The sequence below is a fragment of the Jaculus jaculus genome, chromosome 6, assembly GCF_020740685.1.
Source record: "Jaculus jaculus isolate mJacJac1 chromosome 6, mJacJac1.mat.Y.cur, whole genome shotgun sequence".
In the NCBI taxonomy this organism is placed as follows: Eukaryota; Metazoa; Chordata; class Mammalia; order Rodentia; family Dipodidae; genus Jaculus; species Jaculus jaculus.
This window is the reverse complement of record NC_059107.1, coordinates 3,637,745-3,659,634: the sequence shown is the minus strand read 5'-3', so window position 1 is coordinate 3,659,634 and position 21,890 is coordinate 3,637,745. Positions and strand designations below refer to the sequence as shown.

Genomic DNA, 21,890 nt, shown 5'->3' with positions numbered 1-21,890 from the left:
TATGTGGCTACTGGAGAATTGAACCTGGGTCCTTAGTCTTTACAGGCAAGCGCCTTAACCACTAAGGTATCTCTCCAGCCTTGTATTTTTGGAGGGAGTAGGGTTTTATTTTACTCTAGTCCAGGCTGACCTGGAATTCAATCTGTAGTCCCAGGCTGGCTGAAAACTCACAGAGATCCTCCTACCTCTGTCCCCACGTGCTAGGATTAAAGACGTGCATTACCACACCTGGCTGAACTCTGAGATTTTTGTTGTTGTTGTTGTTATTTGTTTTTTTGAGGTAGGGTCTCACTCTAGCTCAGGCTGACCTGGAATTCACTATGAAGTCTCAGGGTGGCCTCGAACTCACGGTGATCCTCCTACCTCTCCCCCCTGAGTGCTGGAATTAAAGGTATGCACCACCATGCCCAGTCTTTGTGAGAAAAATTTTAAGTATTTATGTTATTTTATTAATTTATTCAAGATATGGTTCAACTCCCCAGAACCCATGTAAACCAGTTGCACAAGGTGGCACATGCGCACAAGGTGGCACATGCATCTGGAGTTTGATTGCGATGGCTGGAGGCCCTGGCATGTCAATTCTCTCTCTCTCTCTCATGAAAAAAAAATTTAAAACATTATTTTGTTTAGTTGTGATCAAATAGAATATGAATATGCCAGGGCTTCTTGGCACTGTAAAGGAATTCCAGACACATGCATCACTCTGTGCAACTGGCTTTTTGTGGGCACTGGGGAACTCAGGCCAGCAGGCTTTGCAAGCAAGCAGCTTTAACCACGGAGCCATCTCCCAAGCCCCAGAAACCTAAGAATTTGATTGGCAACTGGTTTTTGTTTGCTTCCATCTCTGTACATAGTCTTTGCTATAATCTCCAAGGTTATTTATTGGTACAGTTGGATTGCAGGCGTTCTGTGTTGCAGACAAGTACTCTACGACCCTCTCCTTTTCGCGTTCACATTTTCTCCCATGTCACAGGCTTCTCTCTGCTGTGAGGTGACCCTGCATCGCCTGTTCACATTGTCCTACCTTTCCTTGTTAGGATTAGCACAGGTTTGGGTAAGTTCGACTTTCTTCATCTTCCTCCTCCTCATCTTCTTTTCTTCTTTTTATATGTTAAGATTTTTTGCACCAAACCAGGTGCGGTGGCCGCATCTGTAACCCCAGCACTCAGGAGGTGGAGGGAGGAGGGTTATGAGTTTGAAACCAACCTGTGTTATGCTGAAGACTCTTGTCTCCATGCCCCACTCCCTGCAAAACAATAAAAAATGACAACAAAAAACAGCAATCCCTTCCCCCCAAAAAACACAGAAAAGCAAAAACAAACCATGACACTACAAGGTGTCCTAAGTTCAGTGTATAGTTCAGTCCTAGAATCAACAGCTTCTTCAAGGACTTTGGCTTTCTTTTTCTAAAGTGGCTGTTTTAAGATCAAGATCAGAGGCGCAGTCTGCTTATCATTACTGGCACATCCTGGCCTTTTGGCCCTTGTAGTGGACAGGGCTAGGACAGATGTCATTGTAGTAACCCACACAAATACATTTGTGTATGCTCCTCTCTTTAAAGATCCTATATGTGGGCCTGGAGAGATGGCTTCGTGATCAAGGCACTTGTCTGTGAAGCCTAATGACTCAGGTTTGACTCCCTAGTACCCACACAAGCCAGATGCACATGGTGTGCATACATCTGGAGTTTGTTTGCAGTGGCTAGAAGCCCTGGCACAACCATTCTCTTTCTATCTGCCTCTTTCTCTCAAATAAATAAACATAAAAATTTAAAATATTTTATTTATTTCAGCCCCTGGGGAGCACTCTTACTTTTGTATCTTATATACACGGAACCATACAGAACTGTTCCTCTTGTGACTGGCTTCTTCAAGGTGTTCAAGGTTTATCTACGTTGTAATCTGTGCCATAATTTCCTTTCGTTGTGTAATTTATTATTTTTTATTTTAGAGAGAGGCAGAGAGAATTGGCATACCAGGGCCTCAGCCACTGAAATCAAACTCCATACGCTTGCGCCACCTAATGGGCATGTGCCCCCTCGTGCTTGCTTTACCCCTGTGCGTCTGGCTTATGTGGGATCTTCAGAGTTGAACATGGGTCCTTAGGCTTTGCAGGCAAGTGCCTTAAGTGCTAAGCCATCTCTTCAGTCCAATTTCCTTTCTTTTTAAAAAGATTCCCATTTAATTACTAAAGGGAGAGAGTGAGTGTATGGCACCCTAGGGCCCCTTGCCACCACAAAGAGCCCAAACACATGTGCCACTGTGTGCATCTGACTTCATGTAAGCACTGGGGAACCCAACCCAGGGTGGCAGGCCTTGCAGGCAAGTACCGTTAACCGTGGAGTCACCCCTCCGTCCCGAGGCAAATATTTCACCAAGTTGTGTGAATATGCTGTGCTTTCATCCATTCAGCCACAGATATGCGGGTTACTTCCCCCCTTGGCAGCTGTGCCAGTCAATATAAGTGTGCACACATCTTTGAGACTCTGCTCTTGGGGTATATTCTAGAACTGAGGCCAGAAGTCATCTGAAATTCTACAAGGAATCTGAAAGAATCCTGAAGTTTTTAATTTTTTTTTTTTTTTTTTTGAGGAGCTGCCACAGCAGCTGCACCATTTTGCATGACATAACAGTGCGCTCAGGGAGCCCGTTCCCCATCAGTGTATGTGGGTGAAGGCGATGGCATTTTGCTGCTTTTTCTAAATTTTGGGGGGTGTGCTACGTGGGGGCTGTGCGTGTGCTCACGTGTGATACAGCTGCAAGCGTGTGAGCGCAGATGAGTGAGTTCCAGAGGGCTGACCTCGGGCCCTTCACACGTGCACAGCCGCCACTCAGCGACTGAGCCATCACCCGCGCCCCTCGCTCTGTGTGCGCTTCATGCTTCATTTATTTACTTGTGAGCAGGCAAGCGGGAGCGCGAGAGAAGACGGTATGGGTGCATGAGGGCCTCTTGTAACGGCAAATAAACTCCAGACACATGGACCACTGTACAAGTGGCTTTATGTGGATACTGGGGAATTGAACCCTGGGCCCACAGGCTTGGCAAGCGACCACCTTTAAGAGCTGAGCCATCTCCCTCAACTCATGTTGTGGTTTTGATTTGCACTTCCCTAATGTTTAGTGATGAACACTCTATGTTTATTAGCTATTATTTTTTAGATTTTTTAAATTTTGTTTATCGAGGTAGGGACTCACTCTAGCCCAGGCTGTCCTGGAATTCACTATATAGTCTCAGAGTGACCTTGAACTCATGGCAATCCTCCTAGCTCTGTCTACTGAGTACTGGGATTAAAGGCGTGCTCCATGAAGCCTGGCAACCTTTAGTCCCAGCACTCAGGAGGCAGAGGTAGGAGGACCACTGCAAGTTCGAGGCCAGCCTGAGACCACATAGTGAAATCCAGGTCAACCTGAGCTAGTGAAAAGATGTGTACCACCATGCCTGGCTTCATCAATAATCTTAATGGTGATTTTTAAAATTTTGAGACAGGATCTTTAAAAAAATATATATCTGAGAGACAGAGGGAGGGAGAGAGACTGAGAAAGAGGCAGATAAAGTGAGAGGGAATGGGTGCGCCAGGGTCTCTAGCTGCTGCAAATGAACTCCAGATGCATACACCACCTTGTGCATCTGGCTTATGTGGGTCCTGCGGAATCAAATGTAGGTCCTTTGGCTTTGCAGAAAAATGCCTTAACCACTAAGCCATCTTTCCAATCCAAGGATCAGTTTTTTTTTTTAAGTTTCACTTTAGGAATTATTTGTGCCAGGCCATTAACCCCAGCACTTGGGAGGTAGAGGTAGGAGGATCACCTCAAGTTTGAGACCAACCTGAGACTACAGAGTGAATTCCATATTAGCCTGGGCTAGAGTGAGACCTTACCTCAAAAAAACAAAACAAAACATTTCTGTGTGTATCCTGGAAACCATTTCCTTTCCATGAAGATGAGTTGTGAAAGAATCTCCCTTTATGCTGCATGTTGCTTTTCTGGTCTACTGACTGAGCCCTTTGATACATGGACATGGTCCGGTTAACCTGTAGTGTTTTTGGTCCTTTGGTTGCCTATGTTTTTGGCCCACAGCAACACACACACGCGTGCGCACACACACACACAGCTTCCTAGCATCTATTCTTGTAAGAGAACTTGCTCTGCGGGGAAAGGGAGGGTAATGGGATACATGTGATAAGAAATCATCCGGGGCAGTTTGGGGAAGGAAAGAAAGTAGCCAGAGTGGGGCAAGGGGCACAGGGGTGATTGAGGGCGAAATTAACGCATTGTTAGAAATTGCTGCAATGCAACTCATTAGCTTCTATGCCAACCTAACAATTAAGGAAAAGCACAAAGCACAGAGGTGGCTCTGTGGTTGCCCTTGCCGCAGTAGCCCTCCTGCTTCTCAGCACCTTGTAGAGCGAGTTGGGCAGTGTGGCTTCCTTTTTCTTCTAGCAGAGTTTGAAAAGGATTGGTGTTCCTCTTCCAGTGTTTGGTAGAAATCATGTGAAGAAAAAGCCGGGCGTGGTGGCGCACGCCTTTAATCCCAGCACTGGGGAGGCAGAGGTAGGAGGATCACTGTGAGTTCGAGGCCACCCTGAGACTACATAGTGAGTTCCAGGTCAGCCTGGGCTAGAGAGAAATCCTACCTTGATATATATATTTAAATTTTATTTATTTACTTATTGGGGGAGTTGGGAGAGAATGGGCATGTCAGGGCCTCCAGCCATTGCAAACAAACTCCAGACACATGCACCACCTTGTACATCTGGCTTATGTGGGTACTTGGGAATCGAACCTGGGTCCTTAGGCTTCACAGGCAAGCACCTTAACTGTTAAGTCATCTTTCAGGCACCTTTCTTTTTAATACAGAGTCTAGTGTATCCTAGGCTGGTCTCAAATTCACTATGTAGTTGAGAATGACCTTGAACTTCTGATCCTCCTTCTTACACCTCCCAAGTGCTGGCATGTGCCACTATGCATGGTTTAATGGGACTGGGGATTGAACCCAGGTCTTCCCAAATACTGGGTAGGCACTCACCTATTATGCCACCTCACCAGTCTAATTCTAACTTACTATCTTCACTTGTGATAGCTGTATTCAGAAAACTCAGTTGTCCACAATGTGTGTTTGACTCTAGTATACGCAGGTGGCCCCCCCGACTTACGATTTTCTGACTGCAAAAGAAAATGCATGGAGTAGAAACGGGACTTCTAAGCTTGACTTGTGAACGTTTCGTGGGTGAGCAGTGCTGGCCGGCGGCGCTGAGCTGGGTCAGCCGCAGCACCTCGGGGGGAATTCGTCGGTGCTGTGCTGCTGAGCAGGGATGGGGCTATGTTAAGCTCAGGATGTGTTTCCAGGGGTGTAGGTCAAGGAGCACCTGCATATAGAACTGATCTCCAACACTCAGTGAGAACCCCTTTACAGGGTGACTGCTGCTGTGCTGAGAGCAGACGGCAGGACTCCGCCCGATGACGCTTGGAGCCGAGTCCGGGGCTTCCGTGGAGGCACAGTTAGATCCTGGGAGCATTTTGATATAGTGATATAGCCTATAGTGTTTTGTTTTTCTAAAAATATTTTCATTTGGAGGAGTGTAGTGGCCCACGCCTTTAATGCCAGCACTCGGGAGGCAGAAGTATGAGAACTGCTGTGAATTCAAAGCCAGTGTGGAACTATAGAGTGAATTCCAGGTCAATATATAAAAATGTTTTAAGAAAATTAGTTGCAGGTCAGGCATGGTTGTGCACATCTTTAATCCCAGCACTCGGGAGGCAGAGGTAGGAGGATCACCAAGAGTTTGAGGCCACCCTGAGACTGATATTGAATTCCAAGTCAGCCTGGGCTAGAATGAGACCCTACATTGAAAGAAAAAAAAATTGTGGCCAGGCATGATGGCACACACCTTTAATACCAGCACTTGGGAGGCAGAGGTAGGAGGATCGCTGTGAGTTTGAGGTCACCTGACACTACGTAGTGAATTCCAGGTCAGCCTGGGCTAGAGCGAGACTTTCCTTAAAAACAAACAAAAAAATTGTGAGAGGTGTGGGCGCATGCATGTGTATAGACACGCCAGGGCCTACCGCTGCTGCAAACGAACTCCGGATGCTTGCATCACTTTGTGCATCTGGTCCTATGTGAGTCCTAGGGGACTGAACCCAGGCTAGCAGGCTTTGCAAGTAAGCACCTTTAGCCACTGACCCATCTCCCAGTCTTCAGCACACTGTTTCAAACAGAGCTTAGGGGACTGGAGAAAATGGTTTAGTGGCTAAAGCGCTTGCCTGCAGAGCCTAAGGACCTAGGTTCAATTCCCCAGTACCCACGTAAGCTATATGCACAAAGTGGCACATGCATCTGGAATTCATTTGCAGTGGCTAAGGGCCCTGGTGTGCCCTCTTTCTTCCTCTAATAAATACCAGCAAAAACAAAGTAAAAAATCCAGAGCTTGGATGTGACAGCTATGAGACAAATGAAGAATCATGGTGAAAGCCAGCTTGGGGAAGCTTGGGCTGGGTCATGGGAATTTCAGATGTCTGTTTATATACTGAGTGCACACAGATGCCCAGTGGTCCACAGGCAGCTGGGCGAGTCAGCGCAGAAGAGATCCGGACTGGAGTCACCAGGATTAGGTCACTGGGCCTGCGATGCTAGGACTGCATTCGCTCCTGCACCCGCCACACGCCGTTGGAGGCTTGCTGTTGCTGCTGGTCCACACGACCAGCCAGAAACCACTACACACCAGAACAGCCCTCAGCAACTCTGAAGGGGATTCCAGATACCCCCTCCCAAAACCGGGCTTCCTGCCTTCAGCAGGGCAATGCCAAGGCTAGTTTTGCCACATTGTTTGTGGTAGCTGGTTTGCTAGAAGGCTCTCGTCTTTCCTGCCCAGTCCCTAACGGTCGCCACTGAGTGCTTTTCACCTGAAGCTATCTCACGCTCTGGGAACTAAGAGAAGGATTCTAAAGCTAAGGCTGGAAGCCAGTGAGTGCGGAGACCAAAGACGGGGTCACAGTCCAAGACAAGTGGCACGGGAACAGAACGGAGCCCTGGAGGAGGTTGGAGGGATGGTGACCCAGGGCTGGGCGGCCCGGGTATGGCGGGCAGCGCCCCCGGGAAGGGAAGTGGTGGGCCACGGACCGTAGGACAGGAAAACGAAGGGTGGAAAGTGGTAGGATGGCTGGACTGAAATTGAGGTGGGACCCAAAGGATTGCTGGGGCCGAGGGCTGCCCACGAGGAAGCTTAACGCTGAGGTGAGGTCATGGAGCTGGGGCTGCGGAGCCAGACCATGGCATGGGAGCTTCTCCTGGGAGAAAAGAACGGGAACAGAAAGGAGGGGTGGTAGCTGAAATCACCTACGATCATGATGTTAGTTTAGAATGACATTGAACAGGCAACTAAAAATCCTCAATGAAGCTGGGCATGGTGGCGCACGCCTTTAATCCCAACACTCAGGAGGCAGAGGTGGGAGGATCGCTGTGAGTTCGAGGCCAGCCTGAGACTACATAATTAATTTCAGGTCAGCCTGAGCTAGAGTGAGACCCTGCCTTGAAAAACCAAAACCAACCAAACAAACAAACAAACAAAAAAACCCTTCAGTGATTAGGGTGTGCTACCAGGCTTAGAACTAAGGATACTGCAACAAGACTAGACATAAGGTTTTTCTTGAGTAAGCACACAATGCTTATAATGTGCCCATTATGTGTAAGCAGGTCCTGTCCCATTTCACCCCTTTGTAGGTATGGGAGCTCAGAGTTCCTCAGCCAGCAAACAGCAATGCGGGGATTTGAACCCAGGCAGCCAGTGATTCTTTATCTCCACAAGGGAGAAAATGAATGGAAAACAGCTAGCAGCAGTAATGAAAAGGGGGCACCTACCCACTGCAAAGCCCAAGGATACAAGGGTTATGGGAGAGAAAGCAGGTCCTCAGGTCCCCCAAAGACAAGTACACGCTGTGCACATGTGCGGACGAGATATGGGCTCATAGTGCTTTTAATTGGCTTCATCACACCTACCTTATACTGTCTATAGACTAGAGCTTCTGGAAACTTGATAGAACCTACCTGGTATGACTAATGAGAAATTTTCTGAAAATGCTTTTTAGTTTTCAAAATTTATCTTTATTTATTTGACAGAGACAGATAGAATGGACACCTCAGGGCCTCCAGCCACTGCAAATGAATGCTAGATACATGCACCCCCTTGTGTATCTGGCTTACACGAGTCCTGGGGAATCAAACCTGGGTCCTTTGGCTTTGCAAGCAAGTGCCTTTAACTGCTAAATCATCTCTCCAGCCCCTGAAAAATACCCTTTACAGCCAGCCGGGTGTGGTGGTGCACGCCTTTAATCCCAGCACTCGGGAGGCAGAGGTAGGAGGATCACAGTGAGTTTGAGGCCACCCTGAGACTACAGAGTGAATTCCAGGTAAGCCTGCACTAGAGTGAAACCCTACCTTGAAAAACCAAAAAAAAAAAAAAAAAAAAGTACTCTTTACAGAGTTACACTATATATCTGCGGAAGCTAGGAGCCGCTGAGTGTACTTATGTCGTTAGGCATCTAGCCACGTTTCCCCCTTTGACTTTACTATTGGTAATGAGATATAAACACTTAATCTGTTTCCCAAAACCCTCTTGCATTCTTCGGATAAGAACACCTTGGGGCTGGGGAGATGGTTCAGTCAGTAAAACACTGTAAGTATGAGGGCCTGAGACTGGATCCCCAGCACCCACGTAACTGCATCTTTCTGTTTTGAACTTTTTATTTGGAAGTAACTTTCCATGTATTATTTTTTTATTTGCAAGCAGAGACAAAGACAGAGAGACAATGGCATGCCTGGGCCTCCAGCCACTGCAAATGAAGTCCAGACTCATGTGACCCTTGTGCATCTAGCTTACATGGGCCCTGGGGAATTGAACCTGGGTCCTTTGGCTTCACAGGCACATGCCTTAACCGCTAAGCCATCTCTCCAGTCCCTGTAAATGCATCTTAATCCCAGCAATGTGGTGGTGGAGCTGAAGGATGGGGAGGAGTTATTTGGAACAGTGTCTCTAAACAAGAGTGGCAGTGGTAGTCATGACCTCACTCAGGCCGTCATTACCTGCACAAGACCTGCATAACATTGGGCCCACTCACAGGTTGTCATGGATTATGAAAGTAGGCAAAAAAAAAAAAAAAAAGATATCAATGTAGGAGAGAATAGCAGGAAAGAGGGGGGTTGAGTAGAGGGGACAGAGGGCGGTGAGAGGATTTTGTAAATTTTAAGGTTTTTTAAAAATTTTTTGTTTTTTCAAGGTAGGGTCTCACTCTAGCCCAGGCTGACCTGGAATTCACTATGCAGTCTCAGGGTGGCCTTGAACTCATGGCAGTTCTCCTACCTCTGCCTCCCAAGTGCTGGGATTAAAGGTGAATTAAAGGCATGTGCCACCACACCCAGCTAAGATTTTTATTTTCTTAAGTTTATTTACTTAATTATTATTAGTTTTGTTTTTTTCAAGGTAGGGTCTCACTGTAGCTCAGTCTAACCTGGAATTCACTATGTAGTCTCAGGGCGGCCTTGAACTCATGGTGATCCTCCTAGCTCTGCCTCCTGAGTGTTGGGATTAAAGGCGTGTGCCACCACTCCTGGCTTAATTTTCCGTATCATTTTTCTTATCAGTGAATATCTGATTGTATATCTGTTTTATATACCTATAATACCCAGGGTGGCATAAAAATGGCTCAAGGGAAAAGGACTCCATGTGAGAGAAGTTTAAGAAGTGTGTGCTAGTCCATGTGCTTGCTGGACCTGAATATGGCACAAAACCAGGAAGGAATCAAGCAAGGCTCAACAGGAGTGAGCGACAAGACTAACATGTGACTGATGCACCGCAGCCCCACAGCAACGCTGCTAACTGGAGGCAGACGTAGTGGTGCACACCTTCAACCCAGCTTTAAGAAGGCAGGGGCAAAAGTAAGAGGACTGCTGTGAGTTCGAGGCTAGCCTGGGCTAGAGTGAGACCCGACCTTGAAAAAACCCAAAAGATGCTAGCTGACAATCCAGAATGCCGGGCTAGTAAAACTGGCATCTGGAGTGCAAATGAAAGGCCTGCCCTCCCAGGTCCAGTTGGGCAGACGGGGCAGCCCCTTGCTGTCGGCGAGCCGGCTTCCCTTCCACCTGCTGTGGACAGCGACTAAGATGTGTGTCAAGGTGAAGCTGACACATGTGCCACAGAAGAGCGTGACAGGCAGGTCAGGACGCGCTGAAGAACCCCAGGAGGCTTCTGTGTGACGGAGACGACGGTCAGGGCTCCTGCTGAACTGTGAGCCCCCTTCCAACTTCATCAGGTTGGAGTTGAGAAACCTAGGTTCGGACAATGAGGTCACTGGTGTGGGCTTATACAGTTAAAGTAGAACCAAACATTGGTCTCTCTTAACCTCTATCCATCTTCAGATATTAATATTCCCTGATAAGCTTTGGAATACATGGAAGGAAATAAATTTCAGACACCACCAACACTGATTTTTTTACATGCCCACACCACAAGTTATCCAAGCAGTGAGCTCCTGCTCTTGGCCGTGCGCTGAGCAGTCCCTGCTCATTGTTCCAGGATGGGAAGGACAGGCTGGGTCCAGCTGTGACATCGTTGAGCCCTGTGACCTATCAGAACTGCCGGAGGAGACACTCTTCAGAGAATTGGTTCAGATTTCATGGGAAGCAACTCTCATGATCTCAGACCCTCTCAAATACTCCACATATGGGTCCTTTTTTTAAAAAAAAATTTTTTTGTTTATTTTTATTTATTTATTTGAGAGCGACAGAGAGAGAGAGAGAGAGAGAGAGAAAGAGAGAGAGAATGGGCACGCCAGGGCCTCCAGCCACTGCAAAAGAACTCCAGACACATGCGGCCCCTTGTGCATCTGGCTAACGTGGGTACTGGGGAATCGAGCCTTTAATTGGGATCCTTAGGCTTCCCAGGCAAGCGCTTAACCGCTAAGCCATCTCTCTAGCCCACGGGTCCTTTTTTTGATGCAAGACGTTTCCCTACTGGTTCAAGCTGACACCAGAAGCAAACAGCTAGTGAACATAAGACCCCAGGGAGCTGACACTACACTTCACAATCTCCGAGCACTGGTCAATGTTCTTCTTAATCCTGTAGAACTTCTCCACATATTCAGAGCGTCCTAAGAGCTCCACAAAATCTTCATCATGAGTAATTACCAGAAGCTGGAAATTACGCTGCTGTGAGCGGCTTTTTATGATCCTGCAACAATACATGTACAGCACATTTTTACTAACAAGCAGAAATCTGGAAAAGCCTCTGCAAACTTTGCCAGATACGCCAACTGCTGTGTGGCAACCACGCTCTTCCTGTGCAGTATGTGACAGGGCCTTTGGCTACCCTACCGGAAGTGGGGTTGGCTGGGGTGCCCTGGGGCCCTACCTGTAGGGGGAATGCAAGGCCTGATTTCCTCACAGATGTGGCTCACGGGTTAGTAAAAACCAGGTAGATTGGGTTCTCCACATCACAAAGGCTCTTTCTTTTTTTTTTTTTTTTTTTTTTTTTGGTTTTTCGAGGTAGGGTCTCACTCTGGTCCAGGCTGACCTGGAATTAACTCTGTAGTCTCAGGGTGGCCTTGAAGGCTCATTCTTATGTAGACGGAGCTGATCCTCTGCCTACACTTTCCTGACCTGTTCTGACTTTCTCTGGAATAAAATTTAAAAAATGGTATAGACAGATGACAGGGGAATAACACTGCCTTCTGAAGATCTCCATCTACTTAGAATTCTGCCACCATTAGTCACTAGATGCATCAGTGCTGTGACACACAGGGGTCTGAGTGGGGTGGGGACATTTCTGCTCACTGTCAGCATGCTGAGATGACAGCTAAGAGAATGAGACCCGATGCTGTGTTAACTGACCTCTTGGTTAGCACTTGTCTGGTGCTAGGTGCTCGGGAGGTCTCAGAAGCACTAGCCCTGCCTTTTTGCTGACCCCTGGGACCATGAAGAGCAGGCTGAAGCCCATGTGCCTCACCTCTGCCCAAGCGGGCTGTCAGTCAGGAAATCCCATCTGCAGTGAAGTATGTGGAAGTGAGGAGTGACCGGAAACCCTCTTCCTGTGCCAGCACAGCGTGCACGTGAACTGCCCTACCCTGGTGCCCAGCCCACACGTGACGGGCTAAGGGGTGCACAACTCACTCTCGTTACCACCCTTTATGCCCACTGCTCAGGTTTGGCATCTGTCATGGGGAGGGCTGGGCAGACAGTCCTAAGCCACAGTCGCCACCCAGACATGTGCAGCAGGGCACCTTGGCTCTGCACACAACATGTACGTTCACAGAAAGCCCAAAGGAGGCGTGGGGCTCCTCACCCTGGCTGTCCCTGAGGACACACTGGGGAAGGCAGGCTGTGCCTGCAGCTTCGTTCACTTTTCCAGCTCCTTCAAGGGACGCTGAGGAAGTGACACTGAAAGGCCAAGTGTACAGCCTGCCCTGGGCTGGCTCCCCTAAGGACAGCACATCTAGCGAAGGCTTATACCACACAGCAATATCCATACTCCTTAAAAAATTACAACCTGCCCCCAAATTAGAGATACTTACTCAACCAGAGCATGGGCAAGAGATTCGATGTTTTCTCGGTCAAGATTTGTTGTGGGCTCATCCAAGGCAAGAATGCCACAGTTCAGGCAGAACGTCTCAGCCAGCGCCAGGCGGATGATGAGTGAAGCCAACACCTGCAGGAGAAAGGGCAGGTAGCACAGAAGGCGTCTTTAGGGGGAAGGCGGGGAACGTCACGGGAGACGCCGGTGTGGGGGAGCTGGCACCGGGACCGTGCTCATGTTCCTCTGGAAGAGGATCCATAGTCTCTCAGCCCATAAAGCTCAACAAAACACCGAAGACCCATCCCATGCACACCAGCTATATCGCCACTTAGGACTAACCCAAACTCCTAGGACAGGAATGTCTGTAATTAATGCTGATTTAAATGAAGGACAAAGACTGACTGTAAACGTTCCTGATCTGGCCCTTAGTTTCTCGATGACAAGGCTTATGAGAATGTGTGGACACACTGCATTTTCTAAGAGTCAATTGTAATTTTAACAGTGAGCATTTTTAAGGTGGAGAGATCATATTCCAAATCCATATAATTAACACTAAATATTACCAAGGCAGGTAGGGACACAGATTATAGATCCAAAATTAGTCATTTCTGCAGACTATGATTTAGACGGGAATCTGCAGTGCCTTAAGTTGGTATCAGCTGTCTGATGAGGTACTAGGGACATGGTGTGTTCTTTAAGTAAAAAGCGGAGTAATTGAAAAAACTCAGATGTAGGCATCTCTAAGAGTGTGAAACTTCATGGAAATCTCTCTCTCTCTTATTTTTGGTTTTCGGAGGTAGGGTCTCACTGTGGCCCAGGCTGACCTGGAATTCACTATGTAGTCTCAGGGTGGCCTCGAACTCTTGGCGATCCTCCTCCCTGTGCCTCCCTCCCGAGTGCTGGGGTAAAAGGTGCACACCACCCCGCCGGCTCACGGAACTCTTTCTACACGCAGGGAGAAGTCAAGACTCTGTGTCTTTGGGATCTTCCTGTGTGTTATGAAAGGAACTGGCCTGGCTCCTAAGATGCAGGTCTTGTGTTTCTGCTCTTTGAAAACCACGCTATTCTGACTTTTTCCCCTGAATGTATTCCACATCCAGCTGCTATCTGCCTCCCGGAGCCTCAAGCAGAGCATCTTGTGTATTCAGTGCTGTGGACAGAGGCCTGACCTACAGACCGTGCTTTGGAATGGTCTGAGGCCCAAAGAGGAGGCCGAGGGTGGTGGGGAGGGGACTGACTCAGACCTGCGGGGCCTCCTCTCCATGGGTGTGCTGGGAGAGTGCTCACCCCACTTCTGCAGGCTCTGGTGTGCTGGGTTCACTTGTGACTGGCTGAACAACTACTATTAGCACGACTACTGCTAATTGTGAGATACTCTCCCATTTTCACTCCCGAGATCAGACTGTTACGTCCTCTTGGCAAAGAAAACAGAGTTGTGTCTTAGTGCGGCGGTGGCCAATGCTCCACAGCAGCCTGCCTGCAGACAGTCTCAAGCTCTTGTCATGAGCGTCCCCTGTGGCTGGCACCGGCGGTGCACTGGTGGAGCGTGCTGACCCTCGTGGTGGCAAGGAGGGCTACACAAGGGCAGCCCTGCTGCTTCCTGGCAGGGTCTGCTGTGTGGCCTTCCGGGCTTCATGTAAGTTGAGATACCTGCCTTTTGTCCCGCACTGCACCGTCCTCGCATGTCCAAGGGCACGTCTCCCTTCAGCATCACCACACGGTAGTTGTAATTCCTCCTTTTATCAGAGGCTGATACATTCTCATCAGCATCAGACCGAATTTCTATGTATTCAATATCTAAAGAGATAAGACTAATTTAGAGCAAGCTACGCTGCAGCTTTACGAGCAGCATCACGGCAGCTGGGAGAGAAAGGGAGGGTGTGCCTCCTGGGGACGCACTAGCTGGCTTCAAGCCTGTCTCTGGACGGCAGCACTCGGGATCCTAGCGCCCTCCAGAAGCAACCTGTGAGGATGCTCTTCTCTCACACTTCGGTCTGTCCCTATCTACACTTCAGCACAACTCATCGTGTCTCAGCTCCTAGAGCCAGACCTGTGGGTACTACCAGGCTCTGGAAAAGAAACACTGCATTTCATTTTGCTAGCAGATGTCAAGATAAACATTCTTAGAAAGTCTCAAAGAAATGTTTAGAAGAAGGCTCAAGGAGGCAATGCCGGCATGATGAGATATATTGGGAAGGACGGGGGACAGGGCTTTGGAACGAGCATCCGGGACACATGTTAATTACCTTGCCCACGATAGGTACTTCGCCAGAGATCACGAATAATTTTATTGATTTCTTCCATTTTCATACTGTGAAATTTCATTATTGCTCTGGAAACAGAAGACATCGGTACTTGGTATAATATGTACTATTTATATACAAGATGAACAGAAACGATATGTAACGGTATATATTAAATTATATAAACATGCAATAATTTCCCTAATACTTTCAATTATAAAAGTAAAATATGGAAAGTACTAGGACCAAAACTTTGCCGTTTCATTAGTAATGAAAATTGTCAGGCATACTTCCAATGTTCCAGAGTCCTTACAAATCTCCCATTCTGACTCTATGATATAACAAGTTCTTAAGTAAATACTTAAAACTGCAAAACTTTCTTTAAAAAAAAAACCTAAAAATTTCAGAAAACAACTTTTTTTTTTTTCAGTTTTTACCAGATGCATGTGCCATTTTGTGCACCTGGCTTTACATGGGTACTAGGGAACTGAACCTGGGCCATCAGGGTTTGCAAGAACCAGTGAGTCGTCTCTCTAGTTCCAGAAAGCAGTTCTCTGGAGGCTGCTTTCCTAGGCAATGACAGTGTGCTGGAGGACAGCCTTCCTGACGGCCAGGAGGACGGCCCCGGAGTGCGTAGAGACCCGCATGCAGCCAGCCTTGCCCACAGGACGGACCTGCAGCACTGCTGCCCGTTCGCTCCCACCGCTCTTCCTCAGACCACCGAGAAACCTCACCAGCCAGAAAGTAGCTTTAGCTTTAGGTCAGAAAGGATGATTTAGAAGTGTAATTTGAGATGAAATTTAAATATGATTTTGTCTTATTTTTGTTGTTGTTTTCTTTTTTGCTTTCCTTGTTTTTCGAGGTAGGGTCTCACTCTAGCCCAGGCTGACCTGGAATTCACTATGGAGTCTCAGGGTGGCCTCGAACTCATGGCGATCCTCCTACCTCTGCCTCCCGAGGGCTGGGATTAAAGGCATGCACCACCACGTCAGGTTTGCTTTTGATTCTTTGAGGTAGGGTCTCACTCTAGCCCAGGTTGACCTGGATTCACTATGTAGTTTCAGGGTGGCCTCAAACTTGTAGTGATCCTCCTGCCTCTGCTTCCTAAATGCTAGGATTAAAGGTATGCGCTACCATTCCTGACAGAGAGAGAGAAAGAGAGGGAGGTAAGAAGGGAAGGGAGGGAGAGGGAGGGACAGAATGGGTGCACCAGGACCTCTAGCTGCTGCAAAAAAAACTCCAGATGCATGCGCCACCTTGTGCATCTGGCTTTACGTGGCTACTTGGGAAATGAATTTAGGTCATTAGGTTCTGTAGGCAACTTCCACTTGGCGCCGCATGTCCTGCCCTTAATTCTCTTGTAGGGTGGCAGTTTCTAAACACTAAAAAGTTTGGAAGAGCAAAAGTAGGCTGTTAACCCTAACACTGTGCTTCACTTCAGCTCTACCTGACTCTTTGGGTGACTTAGGAACTCCAGGGCAGAGAGGAAGGCTTCAGTGCCAGCGTCGTGTAAAGGACGGAGGCTGACTCACTTCCATCTGCAGGCCTCTTATCTGATCGGCACAGAAAAAGAAACTAAACGTAATGCTGTGGCCGCTGCAGAATCATTTCGTGATCTCCTGGGTGAGCAGCTAAAGAGAAAGAAATGACTCAGCGTAAATACACTGCACCTATCAGATGAAGGACTACCAAAGTAGTAAAGCCGGACAACAGCTGCATGCTCTTCTAGAAGAGAGTGCCAGTCTCCATCTCCTACCTTAGCCAAACAGCTTATGCTGCTTTGAGAGAGAGAGAGAGAGAGAGAGAGAGAGAGAGAGAGAGAGAGAGAGATAGATATATCACACATCACACATCTAGTATTTTCTAAAACCACCCCCTCACTGGGACCAGTCATGTATGAAGACTGTCTTTCCACAGTGTTACATCAAAGGAACCAGTGGTACCTACCTAAAGTAACCATGGCAACTGTTTATCACTATGCATTTGCCTCCTAAGAGATACAACTGTGCTAACAAGTCACATACTATCTCATTTCATCTCCTTAACAATTCTAGGACTTAAGATTTTATCTCTAATTACCATTAAACAAACAGATTCAATAAAACTTGCTCAAAGACTGGGAAAGAAGAATATAAGCTGGGCCAGGGGAATGGGGATTTTGTTTGAAAATGTCAAGATGAAACCTGTTACTGTGTATGCTAAATAAGTAAGAAAAATTTGCTCAAAGTAGAGAAAAGTGGCTGGTTTAAGAACAGCCTCTGATTATGATAGCTGCAAAAAGGTAGCAAAAAAATTCATCTTTTGGCTCAGCGGTTAAAGGCACTTGTTTGCAAAGCCTGATGGCCTGGGTTAAATTCCCTAGTACCATACAGAAGCAGGTGCACAAAGTGATATGTGCATTCATTTGCAGTGGTGAAAGGCCCATTTTCTTGTTCTCTCCTTACAAATAATTATAAAAGTATTTTTAAAAACTGATGTTTTAAAGTAACCATATTCATATAGTTTTCTAAATGTTATAAAAAATCTTCAAGTAAACCAGGTGTGGTGGCGCACACCTTTAATTCCAGAACTCGGGAGGCAGAGGTAGGAGGATTGCCCTGAGTTCGAGGTCAGCCTGAGACTACATAGTGGATTCCAGGTCAGCCTGAGCTACAGTGAGACCCTACCATGAAAAACCAAAAAAAAAAAAAAAAAAAAAAAAAATTGTATGATCAAGTAATTTATTTATTTACTTTATTGTTGTGGGTTGACCTAGAGCCAGACATGTCAGGCAGCACTCCATAAACCACTGAGCTACAGAACAGTACAACAGTAAAACAAATTTACAGTAACTCATATAGTGAGAGATAAAAGACCATCTCTAGAGATGGCAAAGAAGCACTTAATACAGTGTAATGCTCAGTTCTGGTAAAAATCTCCAGTGGGTGGAAAATGAAAGAAAATTTCCTTACTATGACAAATTCCTCTCCTAGGTACCTATAAGCAGATAGCAAATTCAGTTGAATATACGGAAGCAGTCTTTTCACAGTTAAATGCCAAAGATGCCCATCATGGCTCTTCTAAAGCCCTGTCCTGGAGATCCCTAGCAGTTTGCTAGGACAAGAAAAAAACAGAAGAGGGACAGGGCTGGAGAGACGGCTTAGTGGCTAAGGCACTTGCCTGCAAAGGCAAAGGACCCAGGTTCAATTACCCGGGACCCATGCAGTAAGCCAGATGCACAAGGTGGTGCATGCATCTGGAGTTTGTTTGCAGAAGCTGGAGGCCCTGACGCACCCATTCTCATTTATTCTTTAAGATAAATAAATTAAAAAAAAAAAATAAAAAGAGGGATAAGATGACATGCAAGAAATGGAAGGCCTGGCCCAAACACAAAATGGCCTGGTTATCCATGACCTCACAGTGCCCGACACTACCTATACAAGACCATCATAACAGGAGGAAAAGATCATGACATCAAAATAAGAGACTATTGAGTGGAGGAGGGGATATGATGGAGAATGGAGTTTCAAAGGGGAGGGAGGAAATTACCAAGGGATCGTATTTACAATCATGGAAGCTGTTAATGAGAAAATCAACAGAAAAAAAAAATAAGACAGTCTAAAATACATTTATACAAAATAAAGTTTTATTATCTAGTAGCTAATACTATTAGGAAAGAAAATAGAAACAAGGACTCTATTCACAATGGCAATAAAAACCATAAAACATATAGAAATTTAAAAAGGTACAGAATTTAGAGGAAAAGAGCTATAAAACTTTACAATATGGGCTGGAGAGATAGCTTAGCTGCTAAGGCACTTGCCTGAGAAACCTAGAATCATGTTCAACTCTCCAGGTCCCACATAAGCCAGATGCAGTGATGCAAGCACACAATGTCACATGTGTTCTCAAGGGGGCACATGTGTATGGAGTTTGATTTCAGTGGCTGGAGGCCCTGGCACACCAATTTTCTCTCTCTCTCTCTCTCACACACACATTAAAAAATACAGGCAGTCTGTTGGGCTTGCCTTGAAACAACAACAACAATAATAAGAAAAAAAACTTTAGAATAGGACAAAAGAACTGATTAAATATATTAAAAGATCTAAAATGCCAGATTCATTACTGCAAAGATATCCTTTCTTCCCAAATAATCCATAAATAAAATGCACTCCAAACAAAAAAATCCCAAGAAGATTAAAAAATGTTAATGGAATCTGCAAGTTGACTATAAAGTTCTAGAAATAAGCAAAATAACCAAATGATGAGACTAAGACAAATAAGGAAGGAGGTGGGCACAAGAAAATCCAGAAATAAACCCAATTCTACATGGAACCATTGACAATTCATGTGAATGGGAAAAATTCTAATACTGTTGAAAAGGAGAAAAAAATTAACATGGTATCACTACATTTGATCAAATTCCAAAATAAATCCAAATGACTGACAAGATGAAAAGTTAAGTAAGCCAGTACAGGATGCACAACTGAAGCCCAGCCACTCCGGTAGCCGACACCAGAAAGTCACTGAGTCAGGATTGAGTCAGGAATTCAAGGTAACATGGCAAGTGAAATAAAGTTAGCATTTTTGTAATGTTAGGATAGGGAAAACCTAGTTAAGACCCATAATTAAGAAGACTAAATATTTAACTACCAAAAAATTGAAAGTCACAACCAATACCATGAAGAAAGAACAATTTAAACTGTTTATGAGGGGCTGGAGGGATGGCTTAGTGGTTAAGGTGCTTGCTGGCAAAGCCAAAGGACCCAGGTTTAACTGCCAATATCCACATAAGCCAGATGTACAAGGTGGTGCATGCATCTGGAGCTTGTTTGCAGTGGCTAGAGGCCCTGGTGTGCCCATTCTCTCTCTTCCTATCTGTCTCATTCTCTCTCTCAAATAAGTAAATAATTCTTTTTTTTTTTTTTTTAAGGAACTTTAAAATGTTTATTAAAAGGCTTAAATAGGGCTAGAGTGATGGCTTAGTGGTTAAGGACCCAGGTGCGACTCTCCAGAACTGAATAAAGCCAGATGCACAAAGTGGTACATGTATCTGGAATTCATTTGCAGCAGCTAGAGGCCCTAGTGTACCCCTTCTTTCCCTCTCCCCTCCTCTCTGCTTGCAAATAAGTAAATAAATATTTTTTAAAAGGCTTAATATCCATAATCTATATTTTTTAAAAGTGGTACAGCAATCATAAGAGACATCAGTGAAGAGCTATGTGCAGGCAAGTCTCAGGAGAAGAAAGAGAATACACTCGCATTCTTGAAAGAAGCCTTGCTAGTAAGGGGGGGTATAAGTCACAGTGAGTGGCAGCATTTTCCCAAAACAAACCGGCAAAAATGGAAATGGATGGATGGTAATTAACACTGCAGGCCTAGAAGCAGCCACTGCATATACAGTTTATAGTGCTTCTGGGAGGCAATTTGGTATTAAGTTAGAAATGAACATACCCTCTGACCCAGTAACTTCTAAGAAGTTATCAAGAAGCTATCTCTCTGGTCCATCTGTACAAGAGTGCAGTCACACTGCAGCAGAACGGGTGGCAGCCATAATTTTCAAGCTTCCTCCTGTGTCTGTCAATAGTTGACATAGGTAAGACATTAAGGAGAATGAGGTACTTAACACACATGAGCATCAAAGAATTTCACTGTGTAAGTGAAAACCCCCAAAGGAAATTAACTGTAGTGTGACAGCACTCGTATAAAAGCCATATACATAACTTGTGTGTACTACATGTACAAAGGCACCATGAGGAAAATAACATTACAAATGTAATGGTCACAGAAAAGAACCTAAGTTTACTCTGAAGTATGTTCAGTAATTCACAAGTAGGAAATGTGAAAAAGCACATTATCTATAATACAAATCTGATGTGGTGCAAATATTTTGGATGACAAGGAAAGGGGGAAAAGTCACATCTGTTTAAGGGCTTAAAAGAACATTCTGAGGGCTGGAGAGATGGCTTAGCGGTTAAGCGCTTGCCTCTGAAGCCTAAGGACCCCGGTTCGAGGCTCTATTCCCCAGGACCCATGTTAGCCAGATGTACAAGGGGGCGCATGCATCTGGAGTTCATTTGCAGTGGCTGGCAACACTGGCACGCCCATTCTCTCTCTTTCTCTCTGCCTCTTTCTGTCTGTCTCTCTCTAATTTAAAAAAAAAAAAAAAAGAACATTCTGAGGAGGAGAAAGAACAGGAAAACGTGTCTGTGTGTGTGTGTGTGTGTGTGTGTGTGCGCGTGCACACATGCACATGTGGTAGAGGCCAGAGGTTGGGCTGGACTGCCTCCCTCTACAACTCTCCACCTTGTTTGTTGTGGTTTTTCTTCAAGGTAGGGTCTTGCTCTAGCCCAGGCTGACCTGAATTCATGTAGTCTCAGGGTAACCTCGAACTCACTACGATCCTACCCCTGCCCCCTGAGTAGCTGCTTTAGCTAGCCGGCTTGCCCCAGGGATACACCTGTCTCTGCCTCTGAGCCCGGGATTACAAGCACCAGTAGTTACATGAATTCTGGCGACCTGAACTCGGGTCCTCACTTGTAGGGCAAGCGCTTTAGGACTGAGCCACCTCTCCAGCCCAAACATGGGTGTCTTAAGGGAGCAAAAACGAGTTGATGAGAGGCATTATGAGCAGTGAGAGGTGGAATGGAAAGGCCAGGAGGGAAGTCATTCCCATAGTGATGAGCACAGGGCCCACTCTCTTCAGGTAGGTTATCGATGTGCACAGGGTGGGAAGGACAGAAGAAAGCAGAGCTCGGAGGAGCTACTGCAGGAAGAGGTCAGAGGTGTAGGGCGCGGAAGGAAAGAGCACCATACAAGAAACTGAGAACTGAGTGCTGACTGGCAGCAGACCAAACCAACACTACGCTACGAGTACCTGGTGCCACAGGCACTTCATCTTGCTTTTTCGAGGTAGGGTCTCACTCTAGCCCAGGCTGACCTGGAATTCACTATGGAGTCTCAGCTGGTCTCAGTCTCGTAGCCTGGGCTACAGTGAGGCCCTCGAAAAACCAACAAATAAATTAAATTAAATTTCAGTAATAGTCCGTCATTATAAAGATAATTCTGATTGATTCACGGGTCTCAGGCAGTGATCTTTATAAATG

General features: G+C 46.2%; 1 protein-coding gene across 1 annotated transcript in view; it reads right to left on the bottom strand.

Annotated features, from left to right (window-relative positions):
• Positions 1-10,857: 10,857 nt before the first annotated feature.
• The window catches only part of Rad50 (RAD50 double strand break repair protein), a 68,756-nt gene continuing 57,723 nt past the window's right edge, over positions 10,858-21,890 (bottom strand). The window contains exons 22-25 of the mRNA XM_045152755.1: positions 14,809-14,894; positions 14,217-14,359; positions 12,561-12,694; positions 10,858-11,221 (exon numbers count right to left, since the gene is read on the bottom strand). Of these exons, the coding sequence (XP_045008690.1) occupies positions 11,035-11,221; positions 12,561-12,694; positions 14,217-14,359; positions 14,809-14,894 (550 nt within the window). The 3' untranslated portion in view covers positions 10,858-11,034. The remainder of the gene's footprint in view (positions 11,222-12,560; positions 12,695-14,216; positions 14,360-14,808; positions 14,895-21,890) is intronic.